This window comes from Amphiprion ocellaris, chromosome 5, assembly GCF_022539595.1.
Source record: "Amphiprion ocellaris isolate individual 3 ecotype Okinawa chromosome 5, ASM2253959v1, whole genome shotgun sequence".
Taxonomy (NCBI): domain Eukaryota; kingdom Metazoa; phylum Chordata; class Actinopteri; family Pomacentridae; genus Amphiprion; species Amphiprion ocellaris.
This window is the reverse complement of record NC_072770.1, coordinates 5,758,785-5,786,591: the sequence shown is the minus strand read 5'-3', so window position 1 is coordinate 5,786,591 and position 27,807 is coordinate 5,758,785. Positions and strand designations below refer to the sequence as shown.

Here is a 27,807-nt window from a genome sequence, read left to right as displayed (position 1 = left end):
TTTCTTTCCATAAAAAGAACTCCTGGATGTCTGGGTATCGTTTCTGTGTTTGATTTCAATATGACAGAGCAGTTGGGTAAACAGACTTTGGATTTCTGTGAATCCTTTGTACAGCTGAGCAAGCAGTGTTTGAGCCGTGACTGTCAAAACAATGTTTCATTCCGTAAAAGAAAAAAGAAAAAAATTTTAGCTTGGGCTCGCCTCAGTGTTAACCCCAATTCTCCTACTAAAAAAACTCAGGTATGGTGCACAGCATGTAACCTATTTCTGTTCCAGGGCTGTTCTCCTTGTAAGCATTAAGGACAGATTTGCTCCTTAGAGAGCTGAGCAGCTGTCCTGATTGATCACATACACAGCATCCTACAGTCTAAATGAGAATATTTCAAGGTTACTTGTGCTACAGTGGATCAGTAATACTGTTGTCATGTGCAGCTATCACGGTTTTATTGGCTTAAATATCTTAAATGGCGTCCAACATGCCCCTGATGCCAAATGCTTTGTTTTGTCTGACTAACAGTCCAAGACGCAATGTGATTCCAGTACAATAATATGAGACAAGAAAGAACTAAATCCTCACATTTAAGAAGCTGGACTCATCAAATGTTCTGTGTTCTTGTGTATTAATGCAAAATTATCCAAAATTGCTGCAGATTGATTTTCTGGCAATATAATTCATTTTTGCACTGTTCCTGGAAAGATACATTGATGTTGATTTTTGTGCCTAATTCATTTCAAAGCTACAGAATTGTGATCTCAGATTCAGGCTCAAATCATATTCAGTCTGGTCAACACAAAACTGGGTATCAGACTGAGTCTCAAAGAACTTGCAACAGTTGTTACATTTTGTGTGAAATCCCTTCCCATGGGGCACCCAGATAAGAAAAAAATGTCTAAACACCATTTAATCTGAATCGACATAATACTTCAGCATTGACTGACATAGAAAAATGAATAAGAGCTTATGAAGATGATCAATCTGCTAGGGGAATATAGTCCAAAAATTACTTTTATATGACAGATTGAGGTGTCCTCAAAGACCCAGCGGACCCGTCAAACTGTATACAATCTGCAACAAAACAAAATTTTTATGTCTTTTTAGAGAAAGATGCAGTAACAACCTGGCAATTCCACAACCAGAGCGCCTGGCAGAATCTCAGTTATTTAACTTGACATTCTGTGCTTTGACATTAACTGACCGGGCAATCCATTGACCAGCGGTGGCCTCTCATCATCGTCCTCTTCCTCGGGTACAGCACTGTCCTTTCTGTCCATCTTGCTGACCGAGGTGGTGCGTTTCCTGGGGACCTCGCCACCATAGTCTTCATCAAACAGCACCTGATCCACCAGGTCAGGCTGCACCAGGTTGGGCTCTGCCGGAGGCTTTGGGGTCCCATAGTAGTTACCTAACAGACAGAGAAGAGAAGACAAAAAGAAACAAGAGAATTATTTTTAAAACAATACAAGCATAAATAAGAAAGTGCAGACCAAGAAGATAGAAAACATTAGTAAATTAGGTGTGCTTTTAAATGTATTTCTTGGTGAGAGGAGACACAGTCAGAGATCATCCTACGTGTCTACCATCACCTCAATTCACCGGATTTAAATCAAAAATTAATTCTCTAAATGTCACAAGCCGGCACTCAAGGTTTCCTATTTACAAGTGTCAGAGGTCTGCTTCCTCTGCATGATTTTCACGTCTCTTAACCCCATGCTTTGTTTTCCCTCGATAACTGCACCACAGGGCTGTCATGACTCATGTAACATTAAAATCACTTCACTTGGAATTCGCCAGCAACTAATTACACTGATCATTGAATACAGCAATTATCTATCTCTCAGACTGTTTTTTTTCCCTTAATGAAGAAAGACCTTGCGTTACGGATTATAAATATTCAGTGGGATAACAGTGCTCCATTAAAAGAGAGGGGGGAGAGTGCAAAACTTTGTTAAATTATTTGCTCATTTAGCTCATGGTGTGATCCATCTATGTATGGCTGGTGAGCAGTATGTGGAACTCAATTTAGGGAGAGAATACGCAATTATTCAACCTTCATTAGGACTGTAAATAATGTGCATACTAATTCACACCCCTACCATTTATTATGACTATTTGTTTGCTAAATGCTGCTCTGCCAGATGTGTTTACAGAAAATTATCAAATTAATTTTTTGGTAATCCATTTGTAAGATCAAATACTTACTTGATTCTCACAATAAGCGATCACCAGATTGAGCCTACTCAGCTACATCATGATATATAATTAGATTAATTAAAAAATACGGAGAAATACCACTGGGAAATAGAGATCTTCAGAAATCTAATTAGTGTCCACAAACTTGACGTTATTTTTCATTTAGACCAAGCTGCGTATGGGACCACGGTATTATGAACCTTTGATGTACTTAAGTGCGAACATGCAGACATCACAAATGGTGTACCGTAAGAGCAGCATTTATCAACTCCAGATCTTTTTATAGCTTGGTACAAAGAGGGAAAGCTGACAAGATCCTGCCTGCCAGAAAGAACAGAGTGCTCTGAGGAAAAACATCACAGTCATTCCAACAGCTTTACAGCACGATACAGGAACGCCACACAGCTTTCCTGATAAGTGAGCCCATCTTGAGCCTGGCCTCATCTCCTCAGGCATGCCAACGACAATACACAGCAAAGTGGGCTAATGCAACTATGCTCATCTTTCTCAAAGCAGCGGGAAGGTTGAGGAGGCGAAGGAGGCCGGATGAAAGCCCGCCCCTCCCCTCTGGAAGTGCAAGTCTGTATTTACTAAGCGACACTCATCCGCATTTGTCAGAGATGGCTTCATTAACAGGGGTTGCACAACGATAGCAGGGAGAGATTGGGTCTGCTGGATAATCCCCGCCTGTCTCCTGCCACAGGCGGGGATTCATCAGCCAGACGCCACCTCTGTGATTAATTACTTACAAACATGTCTCTTGGCCCCTGATAAATGTGTGGCGCAGATATAGAGGTGTGTGAAAGCAGTGCGTCACTGAAGATTTGTGGCACCATTTGCCTTTATAAATGGAGGAAAGCCTCATAAGCTGATGAGCTGGGAAGCTTGTCCAATGTTACTTGTGATCCTCGTGTCACCGGGTTGATGAGCCAGGAAGAGTGAGTCTCCTCTTTCAAAGTATGTGCAAGCAATTTCATGGTGGCGGAATCGGCTACTGGTAATGAAAAGATTCCTGTTGTCAAGGGCACTATGTATAAGCTACACAAGGTCACGAGTGCTCCTTCATCTTACCAAGATCATGAGCAGAGAGCTACGCAGTCACACAACCATCCAACCGAAACCCAGTGCATGAATTCTACACTCTCATTCAAATCCAGTTTAATCTGGAGGTCTGTTTTCCTTCCTCGTAAAAATCCGCCTCATTATCACAACAGGGATCTCAAAACAACTGGTTTGAAGTGGCAGTCGATTTGGCAGAATTATTCATTCCCTGGTAGCAGATTAGAGATCATTTGTTAGGAAAAGAAAAACCTCTCAAGGCAGACAATTTCATTTTCCTGGCAGCTATCCTTCCAGTCTTGCACTGCCTGTTGGTTTTTCGCCGGCTGCTCTTTTTCTGCTCTGAGACTGACCCAACCTGGACCTCGGAGGCAGATTGAGGAGGGACAAAAACCCCAGAAAGGCTCACTGTGGAGTGTCTGGCACAGATGGCTTATGTGTCTGCTTGCCAGGCAACCAGGGACCCTCCGAATCAACATAGAGTGTCCAGCATGTAACCAACCAATCACAGAGCTGCCTGGACCCACAGAAAAAGGTAGATATACGAGTTTGTCTTATCAAACTTTCTTTTCTTCTCATTTTAAGCATTTATTCTGTTGTGAGAGAGACAGGAAATTAGGGAGACGGGAAATCACATGCAGGAAATGATCCCGCAAGCTGAGAATCGAACCAAAAGCTCGCTGTTTAAAGAATTAGCACCGGCGATCAAGCTGATCAACCTCTCTCGAGGGATCATGAAGGATTAACAGGGTAATTGATTGCAGAGTGATTGATAAAAGGGTCTTGGAGAGGGTGTTTAAGTTGAAATTATGTGTATAATACATCCCATAAAATACTTTCCAAGTGGAGAAACACCATTTTACATGAACCATTAACATAATGAGCATTCAGGCAAGTCATTTGGGACTATTAGTGAGACCATTATGATTAGCTGAGAATCCCATTAGCTCAATACCTTGAGCACCACTCGTTTACTGTACACTTAGAGTAATACAGGAGCTTTTCACAGAAGGAATGAAGCCCAGGTGACCTATACAAGAGGACAATTGACCTTGTTTATTTTCCTCTTTTCAAAGAAAAAAAATAGGCTGTGCTTCAAGCATGTCTAAATGGAGTAAATCGCATTCTTGGATCCGGTTACTTCCAGCTCCTCTTGGAGTTCACTGTGCTGCTGAGAGATCAGCGCTGCCTGCCACAGTAGCCGTGCAGCGCTTGTGCTGACTGGGTTTAAGAGGCAAAGAAGAGTAGGAGGAGGGGGAGGCAGCCACTATCAGCGTGTTCAGAGTGTTTCCTCTCAGGGATAGTATACTGAAACCTTCCAACTTTTGAGCAGCTAATCCACACATCTGCACACAGCCATGGCAGTTCTGCTTCCACTGCAAAGGGAGTTTCCATTGGGAGCTGAGGAGCTCAGCATGTCTCTATATCAACCCTCACTTTCTATTATGTGCTCTTCCTCGGTCTGCTCTCCGTTTCTCCCTTCCTATCCACAGTCAACCTCTCTATAAAGGTGCAAATCCCAGCTGGATTCAGCTCAAAGATGAAGGACAGCTCGTGGGCGACTTGGCAGATTGTGAAACCTGATCTTCGAGTTCTTAGATGATCTATCCTTCACTAAGAAGGACAGAATTTGTTCAGTGAGTGCAATTGTACGACTGTGTTCAACAGTATGTGTGTCCCTTTGTGTGTGTGTGTGTGGGTGTGTGTGTAATGTCACTGCTGTCACTGTCCGATGATAAGTGTGTAAGAGGGCGAGAGACATTGTATCACTGCAATCACAGACTGCTGCAAAAAACTGCTTCAACAGGCCCAGATCATACTTCATGTTAGAATATGCACCTCACCATCCATAAATGCACACAAAGTTCTACAAATACACAGAAGCAGAAATGCACCTGTACACATCAAGAGGAAGCTGCTTTCATCCTTCAGGCTCTTTCTCCCTGGATGAGGATTTGACTTTATCTTTTAATTCTACATCTTATAGGGAGCACGAGACGCAGCTGAATAGGAATGAGAGAGTGTTGCAGTGAGGATTCATTTTATGCGACCAGAGGTTGCCCCTCCAACATTTAGAAAAATCCTCTCCCATTTCACAGCAGCCTGGATTTGCAATAAGAAAGAATGAGCTTAAAGAGAGCAGGGAGATTATCATGTTATTGCTATAATCATTGTGCAATGTGAGAGAAATCCTCCATTCCAATCCCTTCATGACACAAATACATTGCGGCCGTCTGACTTCTGAAGACCTCTGAATGCAGGGCAACTGCTTATGCTCTATTGTAATATAAGACGCTAGAAATGGTAAATACTTGGCCATTCAGCTGTTTGCCAAGATGAAATATCCCTTGTTGTGTAAACTCCTTACTGGAAAAACATGACTGAGCTTGTCTACTTGTAAAATATCAGCTGCTGCTGACATGTTTACTTCATCAAGGTGCGATCAAGTTGCTTTTCAAGTTTTGAATGCTTGTGACGAGCCAGAGCTTACTGACTGTGTCTGTTAGCGGAGAGAGGGAGGAAAAGGAGGAGGCCGATTTATCGCATGAATAAAGCATGACCTGTGAGTAAGAACACAAGTGGGTCCTCCTGATGTGTGACTGTGCAGCCAGCCGGTGGGATCAGCAGGTTGACTGGTTTACATAAGGTCACAGCAGGTGCTACAGCTGCTTACATGGGCACACATTATTGTGTGAATATTTACTGCATAATGTCAAGACTGGACACAGAAGTGTTGACACAGATACATAAAAACAGGGAAGCAAATCCTGTCCATTGACAAATACAAAATGTGTGCATAACCTGACACACATTTATGTACATACTGAGCAAACATGATGATGTATGCATGTGTGTAAAGACATATATAGGGTGAACATTCAAAGGAAAAAGAATCAGAATCAGAATCAGAATGAGTTTTATTGCCATTGTTCATGAGGTTCACAAACGAGGAATTTGACTCGGTGCAATGCTGCTACATTAAACATTTAACAAATAGTAGAGATAAAAATAAAGATAAAAATAAAGATAAAGATAAAGTAAATACTATAATAAAAGCTAACATCTACTATAATAGAAACTAACAACTAAGTACACTGTACAACAAAAAAGTGACTAAGTGAATAAAGTGACCAGTAGCAGCAGGTGGTGGGGGCCACCACGTAGTGCAAATATTGTAGTGCAAAAAACAGTGGTAATTGTTGATGAGTCGGTGCTGAGCTGCTGAACATAGGCACGTGTGTGTGACGTAGAGTCATCTAGTGTTCATCAGTCTGATGGCAGAGGGGAAGAAGCTGTTCATGTAGCGGGAGGTTCTGGTCCGGATGGACCTTAGTCTCCTGCCTGAGGGGAGGGGGGTGAACAGTCTGTGTCCAGGGTGAGAGGGGTCGGCAATGATCCGACCTGCACGCCTCCGGGTCCTCGAGACGTACAGATCCTGCATAGATGGAAGTCTGCAGCCGATCACCTTCTCAGCAGTGCGCACAATGCGCTGCAGTCTGAATCTGTCCCTGATGGTGGCTCCAGCGTACCACACAGTGATGGAGGAGGTGAGGATGGACTCGATGATGGCCGTGTAGAACTGCACCAACATCTTGGTGGGCAGCTTGAGTTTCCTCAGCTGCCGCAGGAAGAACATCCTCTGCTGGGCCTTCTTGAGGAGGGAACTGATGGTCAGCTCCCACTTGAGGTCCCGGGTGATGGTGGTGCCCAGGAAGCGGAAGGAGTCCACGGTGGAGATGGGAGAGTCAGTGAGGGTGAGGGGGGGTGGTGGGGCTGTGACTTTCCTAAAGTCCACGATCATCTCCACTGTCTTCTGGGCGTTCAGGTCCAGGTTGTTGTGGCTGCACCAGGACACCAGCCGGGCCACCTCCCTCCTGTAGAAGGACTCATCACCGTCTGAGATGAGCCCGATGAGGGTGGTGTCATCTGCGAACTTCAGCAGCTTCACAGACTGGTGGCTGGAGGTGCAGCAGTTGGTGTACAGGGAGAAGAGCAGGGGGGAAAGTACACAGCCCTGGGGGGAACCGATGCTGATGCTCACCGAGTCCGAGACAGTCTTCCCCAGCCGCACGTGTTGCCTACGGTCCGTCAGGAAGTCGATGATCCACCTGCAGAGGGAGTCGGGCACGTTGAGCTGGGACAGCTTGTCCTGGAGCAGAGCAGGGCGGATGGTGTTGAAAGCAGAGCTGAAGTCCACAAACAGGATCCTGGCGTAGGTTCCTGGGGAGTCCAGATGCTGCAGGATGGAGTGGAGGGCCAGGTTGACTGCGTCGTCCACAGACCTGTTGGCTCTGTAGGCGAACTGCAGTGGGTCCAGGAGAGGGGTGGTGATGGTCTTGAGGTGGGACAGGACCAGGCGCTCAAAGGACTTCATGACTACAGAGGTGAGCGCCACAGGTCTGTAGTCGTTGAGTCCTGTGATCCGTGGCTTCTTGGGGACGGGGACAATGGTAGAAGATTTGAAGCAGGCCGGCACGTGGCATGACGCCAGAGAGGTGTTAAAAATGTCCGTGAAGACAGGAGCCAGCTCCTCCGCGCAGTGTCTCAGAGTGGAGGGAGAAACACCATCAGGACCTGGGGCCTTGCGCGGGTTCAGTCTGCTGAATTGTCTGTGCACATCCTGCTTACAGAGGGAAAAGGCATGGGGGGATGTGGGGGGGACTGCCTTTGATGAAGTGACAGTGGCAGCAGTGGAGGTGCTGGGGGGAGGGGAGGTGCTGGGCACAGCTGACGAGGTGTCAAAGCGGGCGTAGTGCTGGGACAGTTTCTGACAAAGGGCTTTGTCGTCCTGTCCTTTAGGAGCCTGAGGCCGGTAGTTGGTGATCTGCCTCAGTCCTCTCCACACAGAAGCAGAGTCATTAGCAGTGAACTGCTGCTGGAGTCTCTCTGAATACACAGTCTTAGCTCTCCTCAGCTCCCTGCTAAAACGGTATTTAGCCTCCTTGTAGCAGTCTCTGTCTCCGCTCCTGAACGCTGCTTCTTTCTCCTTCCTAATCTGTCTGAGTCTGGGTGTGAACCACGGCTTGTCATTGGCATAACTCACCCTGGTGCGCGTTGTCAGAATGCGCTCCTCACAAAAGTGGATGTATGAGGTCACAGTGTCCGTGTACTCGTCCAGATTGACTGTGGCTCCTTTAAACACGTCCCAGTCAGTTGTCTCCAAGCATGTGCGCAGCTCCTCCACAGCCTCACCAGTCCACTTCTTTGCTTTGCTCACAACAGGCTTTGTGAGCTTCAGTCTCTGTGTGTAAGTGGGGATGAGGTGGACCATCACGTGGTCTGACAGTCCCAGTGCAGCGCGGGGAATCGCGCGAAAAGCGTCCTTCACTGTAGTGTAACAGTGATCCAGCGTGTTCTCCTCTCTGGTGGGGCATTTAATAAACTGTTTATACTTGGGTAGTTCGTGGCTCAGGTTCGCCTGGTTAAAGTCGCCAAGTACAATAACCAGGGAGTCCGGAAGGGCCCCCTCCACTTGTTGAATCTGATCCGCCAGAGCGCGTTGAGCCTCACGCACGTCTGCCTGTGGCGGGATGTAAACTGCGGCCAGAACAAAGGAGGAAAACTCTCGTGGGGAGTAAAAGGGCTTGCAGTGAATGAAGAGATATTCCAGAGCAGGAGAACAGTGTTTTGAGATCACAGTCACATCCGTGCACCAGCTGTTGTTGATGTAGAAGCACACTCCTCCACCTTTGCTTTTCCCCGAGAGCGCATCGCGGTCGCCTCGCAGCAGCTGAAGCCTAAAATACTTCTGTCTAAGGGGACTGTTGCTGTTGATTTAATAAATAAAAGATGTGAATTGAGATAAAAATGAGATTTTTTTTGTGTATTTTTTGCTCTTACCTAGTAGCAGGCGTAAGAAATTCAAGAAAGTAACCATAACAGAAACAAGCAGAGCCTGTTCCATCCCTTCTTTTGCATCTTGATCAGTTGGTAGCACTTTGGCATCACACACTTGCATTGCAGAAATTGAAAATCTTTCGCTACATTTAAAAGCTCTTCCAATACACCCACTTTTAATACATTTTGCCCTCATTGAATAGTGTAGTTGGCACTTAAAAATGAGTGATTAACATGCATCAAAGGTCTTCCTTAGCCAGTTAGAGGAGTCACTGCTCCGCCTGCACATCACTTCCATCATTTTAAACATTTCACTAGGGCTGTAGCCTGGAGTTAATAAAATGCTAAGGTCATGAAACCAAATTCTTGCAGGACCTCACTGCCTTTTGCAAAATTGTAAAAGATTTAGTTTCACAGTTTTTCATATATGAAATTATTTAGTGTAAAAATTATGTATAATTTGTCTAATGTTGCATTCTTCCCAGGTCATTAAAACTGTAATCCCAAAACGGACACTAAGCAAGGCCTGTACTTCACTGTTTAGCTCACCAGCAGCTTAAATGCCTGCAACTAAATGAGAAACCTACCTACTACCTACCTACTTTCTGGCAAACATAAGGTTTATTTTAATCCTTGCTGACAAAGAAGTTACACCCTTGTGCTGATTTCAACAGTATTTCCATTTATATTTAAATTTGAGGTCTGCACGCTTCATCCCTCAGTGGACTGTTCTACACAAGGAGTGGAGAAACTGAATAGCCGTGTTCATCTCAAGGGCTGCAAATACTGCTGCTTCTCTGACTGTCACTTCCAACAAGTCTCTAATCATGTTTTGCTGATCAATACATTTTGTCCCGCTCATCACATTTCACTAAGGCAGGCTGTAAGTCATAATGACTGTGAATATTGAGAGAGTTGACAGTGTGAAACGCCAAACACACGCACACGCACACGCACACACACACACACACACACACACACACACACACACACACACACACACACACACACACACACACACACACACACACACACACACACACACACACACACACACAGGTTTCTGTTGTGATTCCTACCATCATAGGTTCCGCTCTCCAGAAGAAGCCCACTCTCCTCCAGGATCCTGAAGTCTCCAACGCTGATGAAGTTGTAGTCCACACCTGGCACCTCTCCCTCTCGAGGAAGCCGTGTGGTGCCTGAAAAAAAGAGAAAAGAAAAGAAAAACACATAAACATACAAGTTCCCACGTATATTAGATAAGAAGCTGACAGTGCAGACAAGCGCAGATAAGACAGCAGTAGAAAATGTTGCTCTTGATTGTTGATGTGTTCTGAGCTCACAACTCCTGAACTGAATTCATCAGCAAAAATACTTTCATGGTTGATGCAGCACCACAAAACAGACTTAACACCATTCAGTTGCAGAGGTTTATCACATCTGTAACTTAGTAAGAAGTTGTGCATCCATAACCATTCTAAATGTGGTTGTGCAAGATTTGGATTACATTTAAAAAAATTTTTTTGCAAATCTTTGACATCCCTTGTTCCAAAAAAGGGGACACAGTTTGTATTAGGGTTTTGTGATTTATATTAGGGTCATTCCAGAATTGGAGGACATTTGGGCCTCAAAATATTCGAAAAATATACTTTCTCTTTTACAATTTTATGCTACATATTCATTTTATCAGTAATAGGTAATAAACTATCAAAGGCTTGATTAGCTCAGCTTACACATCAGTGGTACCAATTTTATTCCATGTTTTATTTGTTGTTTGCTAACCCTACTCACAGTATCACTATGAGTATACATACATACATACTGATCACAGTAACGGTGTTGCTAATCCATGCTAATGTTAGCTTTTTCTCAGCAGTAGAAGCTAGATATTTAGCTAGCTGTTACTGCTGACCAAGAGGACAAACTTACTGATGTAAGAAAGTAAAGAAAAAAGTAAAAAGAATTTGTCTTATCCTGAAAATATCCATAACAGGGTTGCATGAGGTAGAGTGAGACATTCAATCAAGGCTGACAAGGTTCTGAAAATAGAAAAAATAAAAGAGAGGACATAGTTTTGCTTTAAACATTCTTTTGGAAAACTGTTTGATGATGTTAATTCCAGCGTATCATGTGAGTCACTGTTTTCTTCTTTTTCTACCAGCTAAAAAGGTCATGCTAACAGGGTTGTGTTCATGTTGACACACGTTCCATGCATAATAATTATTATTTATAATACTATGTTGATTAAAAAAAATGTTCCCACAATTACAACAGACATCAATGAAAAAAAAGGAGATTTAAATTTCATTTTAGCTGTTTTATTTGAGATTCAATTTGGCCATCAGGGGGTGGGACAAGAGAAAAATAGCATTTTAGGGGAACTCCACACTTATTTAGTATTTTTTAAAAAAATAATTCAAACATTCTTTTCTCCGAGTTTTTTTTAGTTTTGGTCTCAGGACAAATGAATTTACACAACAACTGCATGTTTTAGTATTTTGTACATGGACTATTTGATATTTGATGGGTGGGATATAAAATGTCCTCCAATTCTAGAATGACCCATAGGACTGAAGCACATTTTTCAGAGGGGTGACTATTTAATTTTTTTTTTCACTTTGGAATGGAAATCTAAAAAGAACTTAGTATCATCCTGTGAAAGATGGATAATTGATGAAGGCCTGCTGAGCACTGAGGGGCATAATTCATTTAATCCTCAATGAGTAACTGCAGTGTCTGCTAACAAATTATTATTGGGAATGTCTTGATCTATATTCTGGCTGCTGTTAAAATGCAGAAAACAGCACAGTAAATTAGAGATGTGAATCATAATGGAAGCAGTGAGTTGTGTAGCCTCCTGGTGTGGTTTAGGTTCACTCAGTCCCATAGAGGGCAACGTGAATGCAAATGACACGAGGGTCTGTGTGCAGATTTTGCTCCTGTGGTGAAGCGACAGTCTATTTCAGTACTGATGGGAGTTATTTTTTTTTCTTCCAGGATGAATATCCACAAGGCACAAATGGACATGAAATGATTACATTAGCATGAAGATTATGTAAACCTTATTCCATGAATACATAAGTAGCAACGTGCCACAACTGCACTCAAGGCTAATTAGGTGGTCACCAAACTTGTAAACTACACAGAAATAACCACATCTGAAAGGGAGGCAGGACGACGGTAATTTACTGCATGCGATGCAAAGCGAAGCACATGACATGAACCCATCATCAATGTTGCATTTCATGGCAATCTCTATCACCTAAATTAATGTGAGCAATGCTTATGAGGCAAATGCATTCATCCGCTTGGCCTGTCGAATCCTTTCCAGGGTCATGGGAAGGACACTGAGCTAAGGCTAAAATGAAGGCAAAGCAACAACGTGGCAGGCCACAAGTCAATCGCTGGGGCTAACATAAGTAGTCATTTATATTCAGAAAAACAGGCAATTTCAAATTTCAAATAAACCCGACTTTAATGTCGGAGGAAACCAGAGCACAATGAGGAGCCCTGCAGCAGCGTAGGGAGAAGATGCAGAGAGATGATACAAACTCCACACAGAGAAAGATTATCAACTGAAGCCAGGAATGTCTTGCTGTGAGATGACTCACAAACAGACTGTGTATCAGGATCAGAGTTTAGTGCCTGAATATTCTTTCACACATCCAAGCTATTTGACATCCATGCACCTGAATTCATCAGAAACACGCAGTGGCAACAAGAAACGGCACTGGTATTAATTATACACAAGGGCACTGCTGATGTGTTCGTTAACAGTATATATATATGTTATACTGAAATAACCTTAAATAGCCTTTAAGCATTCCAATACAACCACGATGGAATGTCAGTGATTCAATGTTTTACGTCTCCTGAGTAGATTTCTTGACACTTGTAGAATCTGTGCCAATTAGCAGTGAAACGACTCTGTAGATTGTGGTGGCCCAATAGCCTATTACGTAACTTTATGTTGCCATTCCCCTTTTGTTTTTCCACTGGTATATTTTCTCCTTAATTGGACTGTGACAGCCTCTGTGTGACCAAGCAGAGCAGCAAAAGGGAAAAAAAAAGTCAGAGAAGCTTCCTTCCACAGCTCGCCTTGATACCACAGTTTGTGTTACCAAAAGCAGTTGACATTGTATTACATGTGAGAATGCCAACCTCTGCTGCTTCTCATTAACAACTTGTCTTCTTGCTGGCACTGGCTTTGGTCCCTCAAAATGTCCCCTGTAGCCCAATTACTTGAGCCACAGTTATGTACCTGCCAAGAATCTCCCCAAGCCATCATCTTGGATGTCATGCGATATATATACCATAAGCCTCTGATTGCAGATCACTTGCCGGCAACATAATGAGGGCTTGCTGAGGTTTGAGGGTACAAGAGTGAAAGAAGCAAATCTTTTAATGCAGAATTTTGCAACATCTTGTCATACTTTCCTTTTCACTAGAGGCACACTTTGGGATATGCCTTCAAATGAACAGTTGGAGGCCAGTTTTTCTAAAAAAAGAAAAAGTAGTCAGTGTATGTTGAAAAGGTGCAGCAGGTACACTGCAGTTAAGTGTGGAAGCAGGGAGGCTTTATTGAAGATCTGTCAGTCTGCAAGTTATAAACAGTAGGAAATGCATTTGGATCGTGCCTTGCTGGGAAAGGAGAGCATGGTAGAGTCTACTTAAAAAAGAAAAAAACCCTGCAAAAATCAGGTAGCAAGACTGCCAGAAAAAATGCTCTAAAAACAATGACCATTCAAAACTTGCAAAAATGATGACTATATTGGCAAATAACTCTAAAATAATTCTATTTTCAGATGATTTAAATGAGGTAAAACTGTGTAATTCTATTGTCATACAGTGTAAAAGAAAATTACTTTAAGTAAAAAATAGAGATTTTTGATCATCTACAGTTATCATGAAAATAAATACTTTTTTCTGTGATTTTATTATTAGTATCTCTAATTTAACCAAACTATGACAGTTTGACAAAACACATTAAAAAAGTATTTACCATTTCTAAACTCCTTAACATACATACATTTTCTTTGAAATAATGACAAATATCTGTAAAGTACCGATACTTCTGCTGTTGATTTAAATGCAGAAAAAAATATGTAATTTCATGCTCAAATACTGTAAAAGAACAAATGATCATTAATAAAAATATAGATTTTTGATCAATTTGATCATTATGTACAGTTTTAGCCTGTTTTCTACAGTCAACATGTAGATTCATTTTTTTCCCCTAAGATTTTACTACTTCTTATCTGCAATTTAACTAAACAGGGAAATCTGTAAAATAACAGTAAATAGTTTATAAAATTACAATTAAAAACTGCTCAAAACCTACATTTTTCACAGAGTTAGATAAAGCACCAACACAAGTTTCATGTCTGAGCAGTGAATTCATTGCTTCAACCAGCAACACAATAACTTAACCTAACATAAAGAGGACAAAAGGTCTTCTGGCTCTGTTCAAAGGTGTTAACTCTGCTTACCAGCATCTCTAAAGTTTAAGAATCCAAATATTATAGATGTTCGTTATTCTTGTTTTGTTTTGTTTGTACAAAAACTGAAAATGTAAAGTGCTGATTGACTAGCAACCCAATAATAATGACAAATAAGTAATTATGCACTATGTCAGAAAGAGTCAAGCACAATATTAGGTCTTCTACAAATTACATTCTCAGCTACACTCTGAGTGTAATGTATTTTGTTTGGGATGTATCGCAAGTACATTTCTATTCAGCATGTCTTTGCCATTTATTTTATTGCTTAACTTTTGCTCTTTTTCAGCCAACTAATCATATATTACATTAGAGTGGGACTTGTCACCTCAGTAACCCGAAAAATAAAGAAGAGGCATGTTGTGAGAAGGTCATATCTGAACCCTAACTGTGTATTTGTCCTAAACCTAGTTAAGTAGGTTCGGTGACTAAGCCTGACCAAACAGTGTGGCAACAAACAAGAATGCAGTTTTGCTGTATAAGGATTTACTGTATATCGAAAGATAGCAGATGAATTTAAAGCACGTCATCCAAAGACGATTCTACTTGGCTTTTCCACAGTGGCAAAGGTGGTTAAAAAGTTCAAAGAAACAGGCAGCTGTGTCCTGGACAAACTTTGTTCTGGATGATCAAATCTATCAGCTGAAACTAAAGGATTGGTCATGGCTAAAATTCATACTAGCCCCCCAAAAAATCACTTCCCTAACCCTAACCCTATCTTTCGATACGTCCATCCTTCATGTCCACTGAGAAGTACCAGTTCAACTCTTTCTTCTTTCGACAAAGCCATATTTAATCTGTGGAGTCAAAAAAGTTATAGTTTATGAGATTTCCTATGTGTCCAGACTTTAGGGACACCCTGTACAGTGCAAATTGAACCACCAAGACATATTTATTGAGCTTTAGTTGGGCTGTTAGTCAGATCTTTATTCAGAGCGTGTTTTCTGTCTTTACGCTAAGCTGAACAGACCAGCTGCTGTCTGTAGCTTCGCATTTACCATACAGATATGAGGATGGTATCAAGCCTGTCATCAAATTTTTAAACCAGAAAGTGATTACGCATTTTCCTTAAGATGTCAGAATATTCCTTTCCCTTTATAGCTGTGCACAGCTATCCTGTTGTTTAGGTGTGTCCGTCTGTCTGTCTCTCCTTAGCTGAAACAAATGTCACTTTAGTCCTGCAAGGTCTCACTGCTGAGACCTATTTTTTTGAACCGTCTGGAGGGATGTCACGATGGGAACATCAGAGGTAGTCAGTCAGAAGTGGCAGGCCATAAATTTAACATGGTGATTTCGTGCATAGTTTTATGATGGTACTTCAGAAAAGAGTGGCTTGAGGCTTTGAAGTTGAAATGGCCAAAAAGGGAGCGAGAGAAAGGAAAGAGGATCATTACAAATCCAAACTCTTTTGGTCCCTTGTGGAGAATTCGCTTTTAAGAAAAGACACTGAGGCATGCTCTGTCACATAGCTTGCTGCACCAGTGCTGTTCAGAAATGAAAGCAACTTGTATATCGAACAACATTATTTTATTCTATAGTATAAAAATAATCAACTTTGGAGGTGGATATGATAAGGAGCAGGAGGGAATCAGCTGCTGAAACTCTCTAAACAGGCGTAGAGGTCACAGAGTACAGCCGTACTTGCTCATGTTATGATCTCTGCCTGTGTTTCTGTGCGCATATACCTTCAACAGAGCAGTGTGCGAGCGTGGATCTGAGTGACATGAAACTCTCTCTGCCCATCTCAGATCTCAGTGGGGAGTTGAGGGACTGCGTGTGACCCTGAACTCTCTGTCCTCTTAGAAAAACCCTCCTCTTTTTGTCCTCGTCGGTGGACTTGAGAGCCTCCGCCACCGTTTTTTTGTCCCAGTGAGATGGAGCCGGTCCCAAGACCCAGCAAGGGAGACTCAGGGATTTGCCACACAGACAGTAAAGACCTTCACTCTTTGTCTCCCAGCTCCTCCCTTTCTTTTTGTCTTCCTCCATTACAGACCACTCCGACTGCCTGTCTTTTGTCATTCTTTCTCTTTAAGATCAACCATCTTGCTTTGTGTTTCATAACTGGCCTTAAAATCCAAAGTACTTTCTTTATGGCGCCAAAATGCATTCAATTCAGCAGAATTGACCCAATGTTGTTGTTAGAGCAAATTAACAGCACAGCACAGATGAGTCGCAGTAGTATGAGAATTCAGCAGTGTGGTGGTAGTTAACTAAAGTGGACCACTGGCACAGTGACACAAACCAACTCTGCTAATCCTCTTGCCGCATGCATTATTGTCACACAGATTTTGGGCATAAATCCACCCTCAGATGCGCTTGTTTATCATCAACTTGTGATGTTCAACACACTCTGTGAATTGTTGGTGTTGTAATTCGTAATTTTGCGGCGTACCGCTACTCCCTCGACTTGCCTTCTATAAGGCGGCATTTTGTAGAAGTATTGATTTCCTGCAATGAGAAAATGACTTCTCAAATTCCAGTGCCAAAAAAGATGAGGAGCTGAGCCGGTGCTGCACAGTTAGAGGGCGAAGTTACAAGAGTGAAATAACTGCAGTATGAGCAGGAGAAGGAGTGACTTTTGGGAGTTGAAAAGAAGCAACCGACAAACTCATTACTCAACTAGCCCCCTTGTCTTGCAGCTGTAGAGTGGTCCACTGTTGTTAATGTCAGTTTGACCATTTGTCAGGAGATGTAAGTATTGAGTGTATCATCCTAATTAACTTGGTTTGCTGTAAATATTATTAATATTTTAGAGAATATAGAGTGTGAATCCTGCTAGTGTAACTGCTTTTGGGACTTAATCTGTGATCCACAACTGTTTTAGATCAGGTGAAATGTTCTTATTGTACATACATAATATTAGCATTTTAATATTTTAACCTAACAACTGCAGATTTCATTTCCTCTTTTTTGTTAGATGCTTATTAGTGGTTAATTTAAGTTATATAAAAAATGCCTTTGCTTCTCTGCATATTCGATTATGTAAACAAGATCACCTTTTAAAAGGAGAAAAGCAGCGAGAAGAACCAGATTGTAAAAGATGCAGGCAAGGGTAATTGAAACAGAGAAGGAGCGAAAGTCAAAGAGAGAAGGTGAATGATGGGAGACTGAAAGCGAGCAAGTGAATGATGGAGGTGCCGTCAGTGTGTAAGTCCTGGGCTCTTGCTCATTAAGACAGTAATTCAAGCAGGGGATTAGAGAGTCAGACTCCTGCAGTGAGCCCACTGGCTGCTGATGATGAATGGAGGTTAAAGGTTCTCACCTCAACAGGATGAGGCTGATGGTCTCCTACCCCGACTCTGATTGTGATTCTAGGGGTTGGTGGGTTTCTCTAGTTAATACTGTAAGGTCTTGATATTAGAATGTAAAATCCCTTTAGATGGCACACGTTTTAACCCCATGATGCCTATTGTTGCGAACTTGCAACATACCACTTTTATTCAGACTGCAGCTGAGATAGCGTATCCATTCCCCCCATGACGGTTTGTGCATCTTCAATACACACCTTGGTACCTTTTGCAAGCGCTGGTTTCTCGTAGAACCGGTAGGAGTGGGACCTAATTATTATATATCTGTTATATTATTATTAGGGCTGGGACTTTAACGCGTTAATTTTGATTAATTAATTACAGAATAAATAACGCGTTAAATAAATTAACACGGGGCTGCACAGTGGCGTAGTGGTTAGCACTTTCGCCTTGCAGCGAGAAGATCCCTGGTTCGCATCCTGGCTTCCCGGGACCTTTCTGCATGGAGTTTGCATGTTCTCCCTGTGCATGCGTGGGTTTTCTCCGGGTACTCCGGCTTCCTCCCACAGTCCAAAAATATGCTGAGGTTAATTGATTATTCTAAATTGCCCGTAGGTGTGAATGTGAGAGTGAATGTTTGTCTTTGTATGTGTCCCTGCGACAGACTGGCGATCTGTCTAGGGTGTCCCCTGCCTTCGCCCGAGTCAGCTGGGATAGGCTCCAGCCCCCCCGCGACCCTAGTGAGGATTAAGCGGTGTATAGATAATGGATGGATGGATGGATAAATTAACACATTTTAATCGCACCTTTCTCAGTTCCCTAATTTGTGGCACACCGGTAACTCTGATGAACACTCCAGCCCAGTAGGTGGCGGTAATGAACCTAAAGTCTGTCTGCAGCATACGGTCTATGGTCTGCAGTGAAGAAGATACACAGAGAACAAGGAGGTTTGGTGAACAGTGACGAAAGATTAGACTCATTGTGCTTGTTGGGAGGAAAGTTTTCTTTTAAAAACCTTCCTGATGGCAGCTTGGATAAAAGTGTGGTTGTTTGCAAATTGTGCAACAAAGAGTTTTCTGATCACTGCGTCACTTCAAGCCGACGGCATCACTTCAATGTAAAACATGTTGCTGTTAGCACCAGAGCTAACGTTAGGTATGACAGTCCTGCTAAGGGCTAACGGTGTACCCATCCCATAATAGACCACTTTAGAAGACACTGAAAATGCTTTAGTTTACAAAAAGTCGTAATATGTTGAATATAATCACTATAATTGCATTTTGAGTTTGCAGTATGCAGATAATGCAGATAAATAGAAATTAAACATTTTTGTGGATTGTTTTTACACTGCCAAAGAGGCAGAGCCTCGACAGAGTAATAAGTTAAACCACAAAAATGTTTGTCTTTCAATAACTTAATTATAAACTTTTTTCATAAACTTTTAGTTTATGAAAAAATATTTTTGTTTTTTAAATAAAAATTTATATTCGTAAAAAAAAGAATCATCAAAATGACACCATTTACCAGACCCAGAAACTATGAAAACAGAATGAATCTATGGATTTTCAACTTTTTGAAGGTCCTTGAACTACTTATGCTTTTGTTTTGTGCCATACAGTGGGAAAACTGAACTAAATCTAGGCCTTAAATCATCAAAATCACTTTATTTTCTTTAAGTCCCATTTTAAAATTGTAATAATTTTATAAATTTTAAATTATACACATATATGTCTATTCATTGATTCAACTGTCTACCAAAATTTATTTGAATTGAAAATAATTACCTATTGTGTCAAATATTGCGGTTTGAAATGCAATGAATTTTGATTAATTAATTACAAAGCATGTAATTAATTAGATTAAATTTTTAAAATTGCGTCCCACCACTAATTATTATATATCTATATATCTATGTTCTATGTGTAATAGATAAACACAAAAAAAGTTTTGTAAATTCAGGCATCAACGGGTTAATTTGGGAGTATATAATAAATGCATGTTTATTTCTATTCTTTTTACTCCACCAAGGAGGTGGAGTCTCTGCGTTGGTTTGTCTGTCTGTCTGTTAACAACATTGCTCAAAAATGGATTAACGGATTTGGATGAGATTTTCAGGGAAAGGAAGGTCAGAAATGACACAAGGACCAATTTATTAGCTTTTGGCAGTGATGCGGCTTATAGTCTGGATTCATAAATTTTTTTCTTAGTTCCTCTACCAGCACAATTTGCACCTTATTTTGCTTATTTTCCTATGTAATATCTACCTACCTACCTACCTATCTATCTATCAACAATCACTTTTAAGGCTATTAAATCTAAACAGTCGTCACATGACCAAACAGAAAGCCATTGAATGGCGGTTAATAGCAGTGTGTGCATGGGTCAATGTGACAAAAAGTGTGTGTGTGTGTGTGTGGGTGTGTGTGTGTGGGTGTGTGTGTGGGTGTGTGAGAGTGTGTGTGAGTGTGTAAAACAGCAGCTGAGAATGACAGGTTGCAGCGCTGGAAGAGAAATCACAGATGGAATGAGTTCGGTAAAACTATAATCAACTTCTGTCCATCCACTATAACCGACCTGCGATACTCCCAGTGCAACTGAGCTTTAAAAATAAAACTTCAACAACAATTCAAGTTGAACTCGACTGCCCACTGCTTGAAAAGTTTAAACATGACTGACAAGTATTTTAAGGGGACAAACAATGACAAAATAGAAAGAAAAGAGAAGAAGGAGGGAAAGAAATAATAGGAGTTGTATGTGTAAGAAAAAAAAGAAGAAGCAGGACGCTGTTAATATTTAGGTCAATATATCGGTGTAAACTTCATCACAGTTCAGAATCACAGATACTGCATCAGAGTTACGTCTCCTGATGATGCAGTTTCATTTCACCACATCACCTTGTGCTTTAAAAATACTGTGCAATGACTAAACACTGTGGAAGATTTGTGTATCAGAGAGGTGTTTAAAATTCAGTTGGATGTTCCAGCCTTTTATAATGAATAAAATACTGCAGAAAGTACCTTTTATTTTCCAGTAGATAACCATCTTCCTTTGTGTTTAAATGGAAATTCCGAGTGTCAATTACAGTAGCAGCAGACAAATGCAATTTACTTTAAAAAGAAAAAGCCTTTCAAGATAATAAATCGAATGAAACTGTATTTCCAAATTTAGAGGCTTCTGTACCATTGTGGCAAATAACCTGCAACCCACACAAACCTTAATCAGGATATTAATTTGCACCTTTGCTGCACTAACAGCCATGTCTCTAATTTTGGCAATTTTCAAGCTTTCATTTAAAAAATGACATTCAAGCTTTTAAACCTTTTGAATAATCTAAAGAAAGGTTGGAAAACGTAGGGGCGTCAGGCTGAAAATGTGTGTTTATTCTCAGCTTTATACCGACGTAACGTTTCTGTCTGCATGGCTAAAGCAAACTGTACCTGTACGTATCTATATACTGGTACCATTATAAAACATTCCATTATATGATAATAATGGTGCTATTCTGTGCTATCTTATGCATATTTTCTACTATTAGATCAAGAGTTGGTTTGCAATACTAATATTTGTGATAAAATATACTGCAATCCATGGACACTGCCTTTGTAAGTATGAAAACCCACACAGTTGCTGTTCATTGTGGTGGTTCTACAGTACCGACCTTTTTATTTACCACTCCATTACTGATTTCAGCAAAGAATAATAGATGGTGACGGCCCCGCTGAGTAGAATGTCAGCGAGGGAAAGCAGAGAAAAAAAAACAGCAGAGAGGGGAAAAAAAAGCAGGGTTATTTCTGGAAAGAATATGACTTTGATCACTGTGATGATACGGTACAAAAGTAAATAAGTTACATGGAGGTTAGAGAGATGTCCTTGGCTGGGTTGCTATGGTGACATCGAAGTGTGTGTGCTTTGCAGAGTGTGTGACAAAGAGCGGTGACTGAATGACAATGCATGAGTGGAGTAAGTACGTGTGTTTGTGAGTGCGTTGCCTGTATACAGGCCTGTGTATTGGAAAGGGAAACGCATTAATGCTGCTTCTTGTGTGACGGATCTCCAGCTGTATAAAGAGCATCCTCATTGTTGCCATAAGATGGTTCAGATAAAAGCACATATGCACTGAAAGTAGGTTATACTGTACATCTCTGCTTTGCTTGCCCTGTGTTGGTGCTTTGGAGAGCTCCATATTCAGTCGTGTGTGGTGTACTTACAGGGGATGGTGCGCAGGTAGAGGTTGTCCCGTATGATCTGCTGAAGCTTGTGGTCCAGCGAGCCCTTCTGAAACTGCAGACTGAGGTAGTGGCGCAGGTCCGTGTTCAATACTTTACCTGCAACAACAAAGGCGGAGGCAGGACGGGTCAATAAAAAAGCATGGTGGTGCTCTCTCAGAAGGGTTTATGTCAGAAAGAAAATCTATCCAAGTGGCATGTACCCTCACAAAGTGATCAGTACCGCAGAACTAGATCAAACTGTTTTTCCACTAGACAAAAGCTTACCCTTTTGTGGCACAGGTGTTTAATTTTCTGGCGTTTCCCCAGATATTGAGTACTTAATATCATAATGGATTGTTTTCCCAGGGTTTGGACGGCATTATACATCATTTTAAGATAAATATATTTAGAGCAATGCAAATTAATTTATTCCATGTCTGTTCAATGTACAGGCGGTCTAAAAACTTTAATGAGGACTTAGACTGAAGGCCGCATATTGTGTACAAAGTGGCACATTAGCAGTTTAATGGTTGGTCATTTCAGATTTTGCTGTATGAAACAGCAGTGAGGAGGTTAGCAGTTAGTTTATTGTAGCCCACAGTCATTTCTTCAGATTGAGTGACTCCTCCCTGATTGAATGGGTTTAAAGTTTGGAAACATTGTCAAAGTCCTGTGGATAAACTCAAAATTTGCAGAGGACAAAGTAAAGAAAAACAAAAAAACAAAAGAAGATAATATAAATGGTTTGTGTGGGGTATAGTTTAAGGTCCTGAACAGAAAATATTTCTTTTCATACAGTACATATATGACCACCTGTTCTCTCTAGCTGAGAGCTTAAATCCTTGTTGATTCATCTTTTTATTCCAGCTTGGTCACTGAGGGGAAGAAATGAAGGTTAAACTGATTTTTAAACTCTGATCTTGGCTGTATAACCCCAACACATGCTGTGGAAATTCAGTGCAGAGCTGTACTAGAATACGTTTGTGGTTGTTTTGTATTCCAAGTAATTCTTGCTTGTAGAAAATAACAAGAACAAAGGGGACTGAGCTGAATTTACTGTCATCATCACCGCCTCCATTCATCTGAAGCAACAGATCTGAAATCCAAACTGCTAAGTGACAGATGATGCAGTGCTCACGCTCGACTGTCTTTCTAATTTCAATAACATCATGCGAGCGCAAAAACTTTTCCACTAAAGATGTGCAATGCCACAACCTCAAAAGTGAGGCGCCAGAGATTTTCATAAGACAGTCTGAAAAGATTTCGCCTTTGCTCTCAACTCCCAGAAGCCTTTGTAAAAACAAAGGAAGTTCATGCAAAGTTTGAGGCAGAGGAAGACTTGAGAGTCGTCATACACAAGCAGGGAAAAAAGTTTTTCACTGAAGGAACATGATGAGTTGGGAAAACAGGAAGAGATCTTCGGTGTCTGCCTGCCCTCCGCTTCCTCATTTCTTGACAGAAGAAGGAGAGCAGGCTTTAAAACAGTCTGACTACAGAGAAGTAATCATTTTTTCCCTATTTCTCAGTTTCTTTCATTTTGTTTCCTCCCATATTCTCTCCATCTCTCTTCCTCTCTCTGTTGCTCACACAGATCAGACTCGGCTCAGCATGATTCTTCTCTGCATTGCTATGAATACCAATCACCAGCACTAAAGATGAGATCCTGTTATTGTAGACATACTGTATGTACTAATAGAGGGGGGAGATATACTTGACTACAGAGGGGTGAATGAATAATAATGAGCTCTGAAGATATTTCTGTAAGCTTTCTCAACCCTAAAATCCTCTTTTCCTCCTCAGTTCGTGACGAAACCAACACAGGCCATTACTGTGAGAGCACACCGATCCTATTATTTTGTCTCCTAAACTTGCTCTCGCTTATAGTTTTTGGAGGCCGTTGTTGACTCACATCAACATTCCCCTCGTGTCCACAGGCCTCGCTGCCATCTGACGCTGTTTTAGGAGAAGTCATCCCGGTGGGCCTGGCTTTTCAGAATAAAGGTTGCATGTTCTCCGTCTGCCTCTCCAAAGAGGGCTGCATCACAGCTGGTCTAGCAGACAAACAGACGGAGACTGAGGGGAACCAAGGCCCAATCTGGAAACTTCATCTCCAAACTGCCCCAGAATATCCTTTTTGTTCAAATTCAGTTTGCAAACTGGGGAATTAATAGGAAACAAGGCTGTTTCAACAAACTACATGGGCTCCATATGCTCTTTGAAAGCCAGAGTATAGTAGTCAAGAATTCAGCAAAGTTAGCTTCAAATGAGTAAAATATCCTTGCGTCACAGTGTACAGTAGGGATGCACAATATTGCAAAAAAGTTGACAATGTGATATTTTGTTATGATAAAAAATAAAATAAAATAAAAACAAAAAACAAACAAGAATTTTAATTGGATGACATAACAAGAAAAGCACTCAGAGGGCGGACAATTCCGGCAAGGCTGCTCAGTCATACACACAGAAATATTTAACAAATCCGTGGATCTAGACTATAATCCGCATCACTGCCAAAATCTAATCATGTGGTCCTTGTGTCATTTCTGACCATCCCTGAAAATTTCAACCAAATCTGTTAGTCCATTTTTGAGTAATGTTGCGTACAGATAGACAAACAGACAGACAGACGAACATACGCCGATTGTCACATAACTCCGCTTTCTTTCGTGACGGAGTAATTATTTGTGGTAGCTAGGGCTGCAACTAATGATGAATCGTCTGAGCACAATACGTCATCAAAAGCGGAAGTGAGCGCGCAATGCAACAGAAATCACCATCCGAGCGGAGCGCTGAACACGAACGGACATCCGCGCTGCATGGTACATATATTATATATGCACGATACAACACAGATATCTGTCCTTGTTCAGAGCTCTGCTCGGACAGTGATTTCTGTTGCATTGCGCGATCACTTCCGCTTTTGATGACGTATCGTGCTCAGGTGATTAATCAATTCATTGTTAGTTGCAGCCCTAGTGGTAGCTTCTTTGCATTGATTTAAATTTAAATTGAAACAAAATTTGACTGCACACGTGGCATGTCAACAAATTCATGTACTGAAAATAAAGTTTAAAAAAAACTATGAAAAAAGAACTCTGAAGTCAGAATAAATCATACTATATTAGACAGACTTCTCTTGCTGATTCATCATGGAAAATGAAAATCAAGTGAGTTTTCTTTTTGTAACAAGCAGAAAGAAAGGTGGCACATAATGTGTTTAAGTTCATTTGCCTTATTTCACATTGCATTTCCTGCAATATGACCATTGCACATGTGCACATTGCAATGTCTATGCTGAAGTGATTGTTGTCCAGCTTGAATGTCCAGTTTTTGGCATTTAAACTTGAAACATGTAAGATTCACTTGACCTCATCTATGGTTTACGTTGCCCTCCACCTCTATATCTGATATGTAAATTGGCTTTTCAGTGAAGTTTACAATGTACTGATGTCACAAAAATAATAGCGAATGGCAAGAGACAAGCACTCAGAGAAAACCTTTCAAATACTTATGTCAAAGTATCCTTTTTGCCCTCTTTTTCTATCTTGACTTCTTTGATTTGTAAGCATGACAGCACTTCAGCCTCAGATAAAGCTACACAATTCAGAAAATAGACAATCCTGAGTTATGACCAAGCTGGAATAAGGAAGTAACACCTGCCATGCCAGGTTAATTTAATGTCTGCTATGTCTGGATTTTTCTTTGAATTCCTTCCCTGGGTGTCACCTACTTAATTTTTCTTCCTGAAGTGGTTGATTTAAAAAAAAAAAAAACTGTTTTACTTGTTTTTTTCTTCAGAGCTCGAGCTGGGTCAGGAATCTTTGAAGTTGCAGGCCTGTGAAACCCACTGAGACTCTGCATGTAATATTGGACTTTAAAAATCAACTTGACTTGACTTTTTGTTATCTTTCCCTCTTCCTTCAAAATATCCTCACGTACAAGGCAATCACGTCAAATATTACTCTGCATACTGAAGCCTTAAATATAGGCTAACTATGCATTTGTGATGATGAAACGAATGCTGTCTTTGATGATGAAAGACCCTCCTGCAAGAGTGAAGCTCTCTCTGTAACACACACACATGTCCACATCCTGCAGCAACAATCAATAGCCAACTGTCCATATTTGCAGCTTTACAGTGAGGCTACCAGGTGTGATTGTATCTGACTGTAAGACAGTAGAGTAAGCATGCTCAGTCACACTTCACTGGATAAGTACCAGAAAAAAAGCAGGCATGCACAGAGACCCACATACACATTGCTCTGGTCTGTTCATTGCAGTACAAGTACAGTGCTACAGTGCGGTCTTTGTGGCGTCCCGGGTCCTGTCAAAGACTGTTAGTGAGGCCGTCACATCAGAGAAGTTCCTCATTCCTCCTTCCCCACAGATAACACTGCTATTGTAGCAGGCCTCATTTTTCTGTGACGGGGGTTCAATGGGCCCTTTTGTACCCCATCAGCCATCCACTCAGTTGTAGGTTATTTTTCTACAGACAACCAAGAAGATGAACGTACCGTAGCAGTTTTTTTTTTTTTTTTTTTTTTTTTTTTTAACAAAAGAAAATCACGACGAGGATAATTTGGTCTCACTTCTGTCAAATTTCTTTCATTTTCTTTCACTTTGCTATTACAGTTTAATTTTTTTTGAGTGATCACTTCATTTCACTACACTGAAACCAATGAGATGGTGAGAAAATGGTCTGTGCCAGTTATATCAAGAGCTGCATACTCAGACGTCTGCCAACTTTGGATGACAGCAGTCTAATCAAGTGAAAAGATTCCTTTTAAATCAAGCAGTTGCTTTATATCCCACATTTCCTGAAGATCCTCTCCTTTTCTCTGCTACCTTGTCATTTTTGTATGAAGTGATGGCAGGGGAATGTGTCAGAAAAGAGCAAGGTCACCCATGGGAATCCTTCAGCATTGTGTTGCCATTTCACCTAGCATCAGCAGTACTATTCCTCTCAAAAACCGGAGGCTCAGAGAAAATATCTGCACTCACTCCGCAGTGATGGAAGCAGTGCCTGGCACCCCTAGTGAAGCGACAGACTGTTAGCATCCTCACTTAGACCAACACCTCACTCAGAAGCCACAGAATTAGATTAACACTCGAAGCTCAAAACACAAGTCATGCATGCGTTCAAAAAAATTTATTTGGTGAATTGCAAATTCCAGTTGGCACATTATACAATAATGCAGATTCGTTCACAACTTCATGCCACTTTTTTTTTTTTACCAGATGTACTGAGATAACTAAGGGAGTTACACTAGCTAGATTTATCTAACTCCACCAGTTAATTTGTGATGCAGTGTTTTTTCTACATTTCCCCAATCATGTAGAGAAAAGGTTACAATTTGCTGTTGTGATGTAAAAAGTTGGACATTATAACTCTATAATATTCTGTAAGTGCATATCTACTTTATTTCAATTTTTAAAATCTGCACCTTTAATGCAATTACTTTTTCTTGCAGTCACTAAATGGAAAGTTAGTGTTTTTGGATGAAAAAACACTAAAAAAGGTATTTATACCCAGCTTTCATGTCACCAAGAGCCAGAAGAACAGATCTATGTCCTGGGTAATATGCTTTTTTTTTTTTTTTGCTTTCCTTATCTAGGGATAAATAAGATGATAGATACTTGTGTCTGTGAGATTAAACAAAGCCCCTGCCAGCAGCTTGGCACAAACGACTGGAAAACAAGACAAAGACTGGAAACAAGGGGAAGCTAGTCTGGCTGTATCCAAAGGTATACAAAATCCATCATCA

The 27,807-nt window shown here is 41.1% G+C and overlaps 1 protein-coding gene across 3 annotated transcripts in view; it reads right to left on the bottom strand.

Moving 5' to 3' along the window:
* Positions 1 to 27,807, bottom strand: part of LOC111565011 (membrane-associated guanylate kinase, WW and PDZ domain-containing protein 3) — a 147,248-nt gene that overhangs the window by 29,937 nt on the left and 89,504 nt on the right. For all 3 annotated transcript variants that reach the window (XM_055010701.1, XM_055010699.1, XM_055010700.1), the window contains 3 exons: positions 22,043 to 22,159; positions 10,168 to 10,287; positions 1,197 to 1,403 (listed from right to left, as the gene is read on the bottom strand). In XM_055010701.1, the coding sequence (XP_054866676.1) occupies positions 1,197 to 1,403; positions 10,168 to 10,287; positions 22,043 to 22,159 (444 nt within the window). The remainder of the gene's footprint in view (positions 1 to 1,196; positions 1,404 to 10,167; positions 10,288 to 22,042; positions 22,160 to 27,807) is intronic.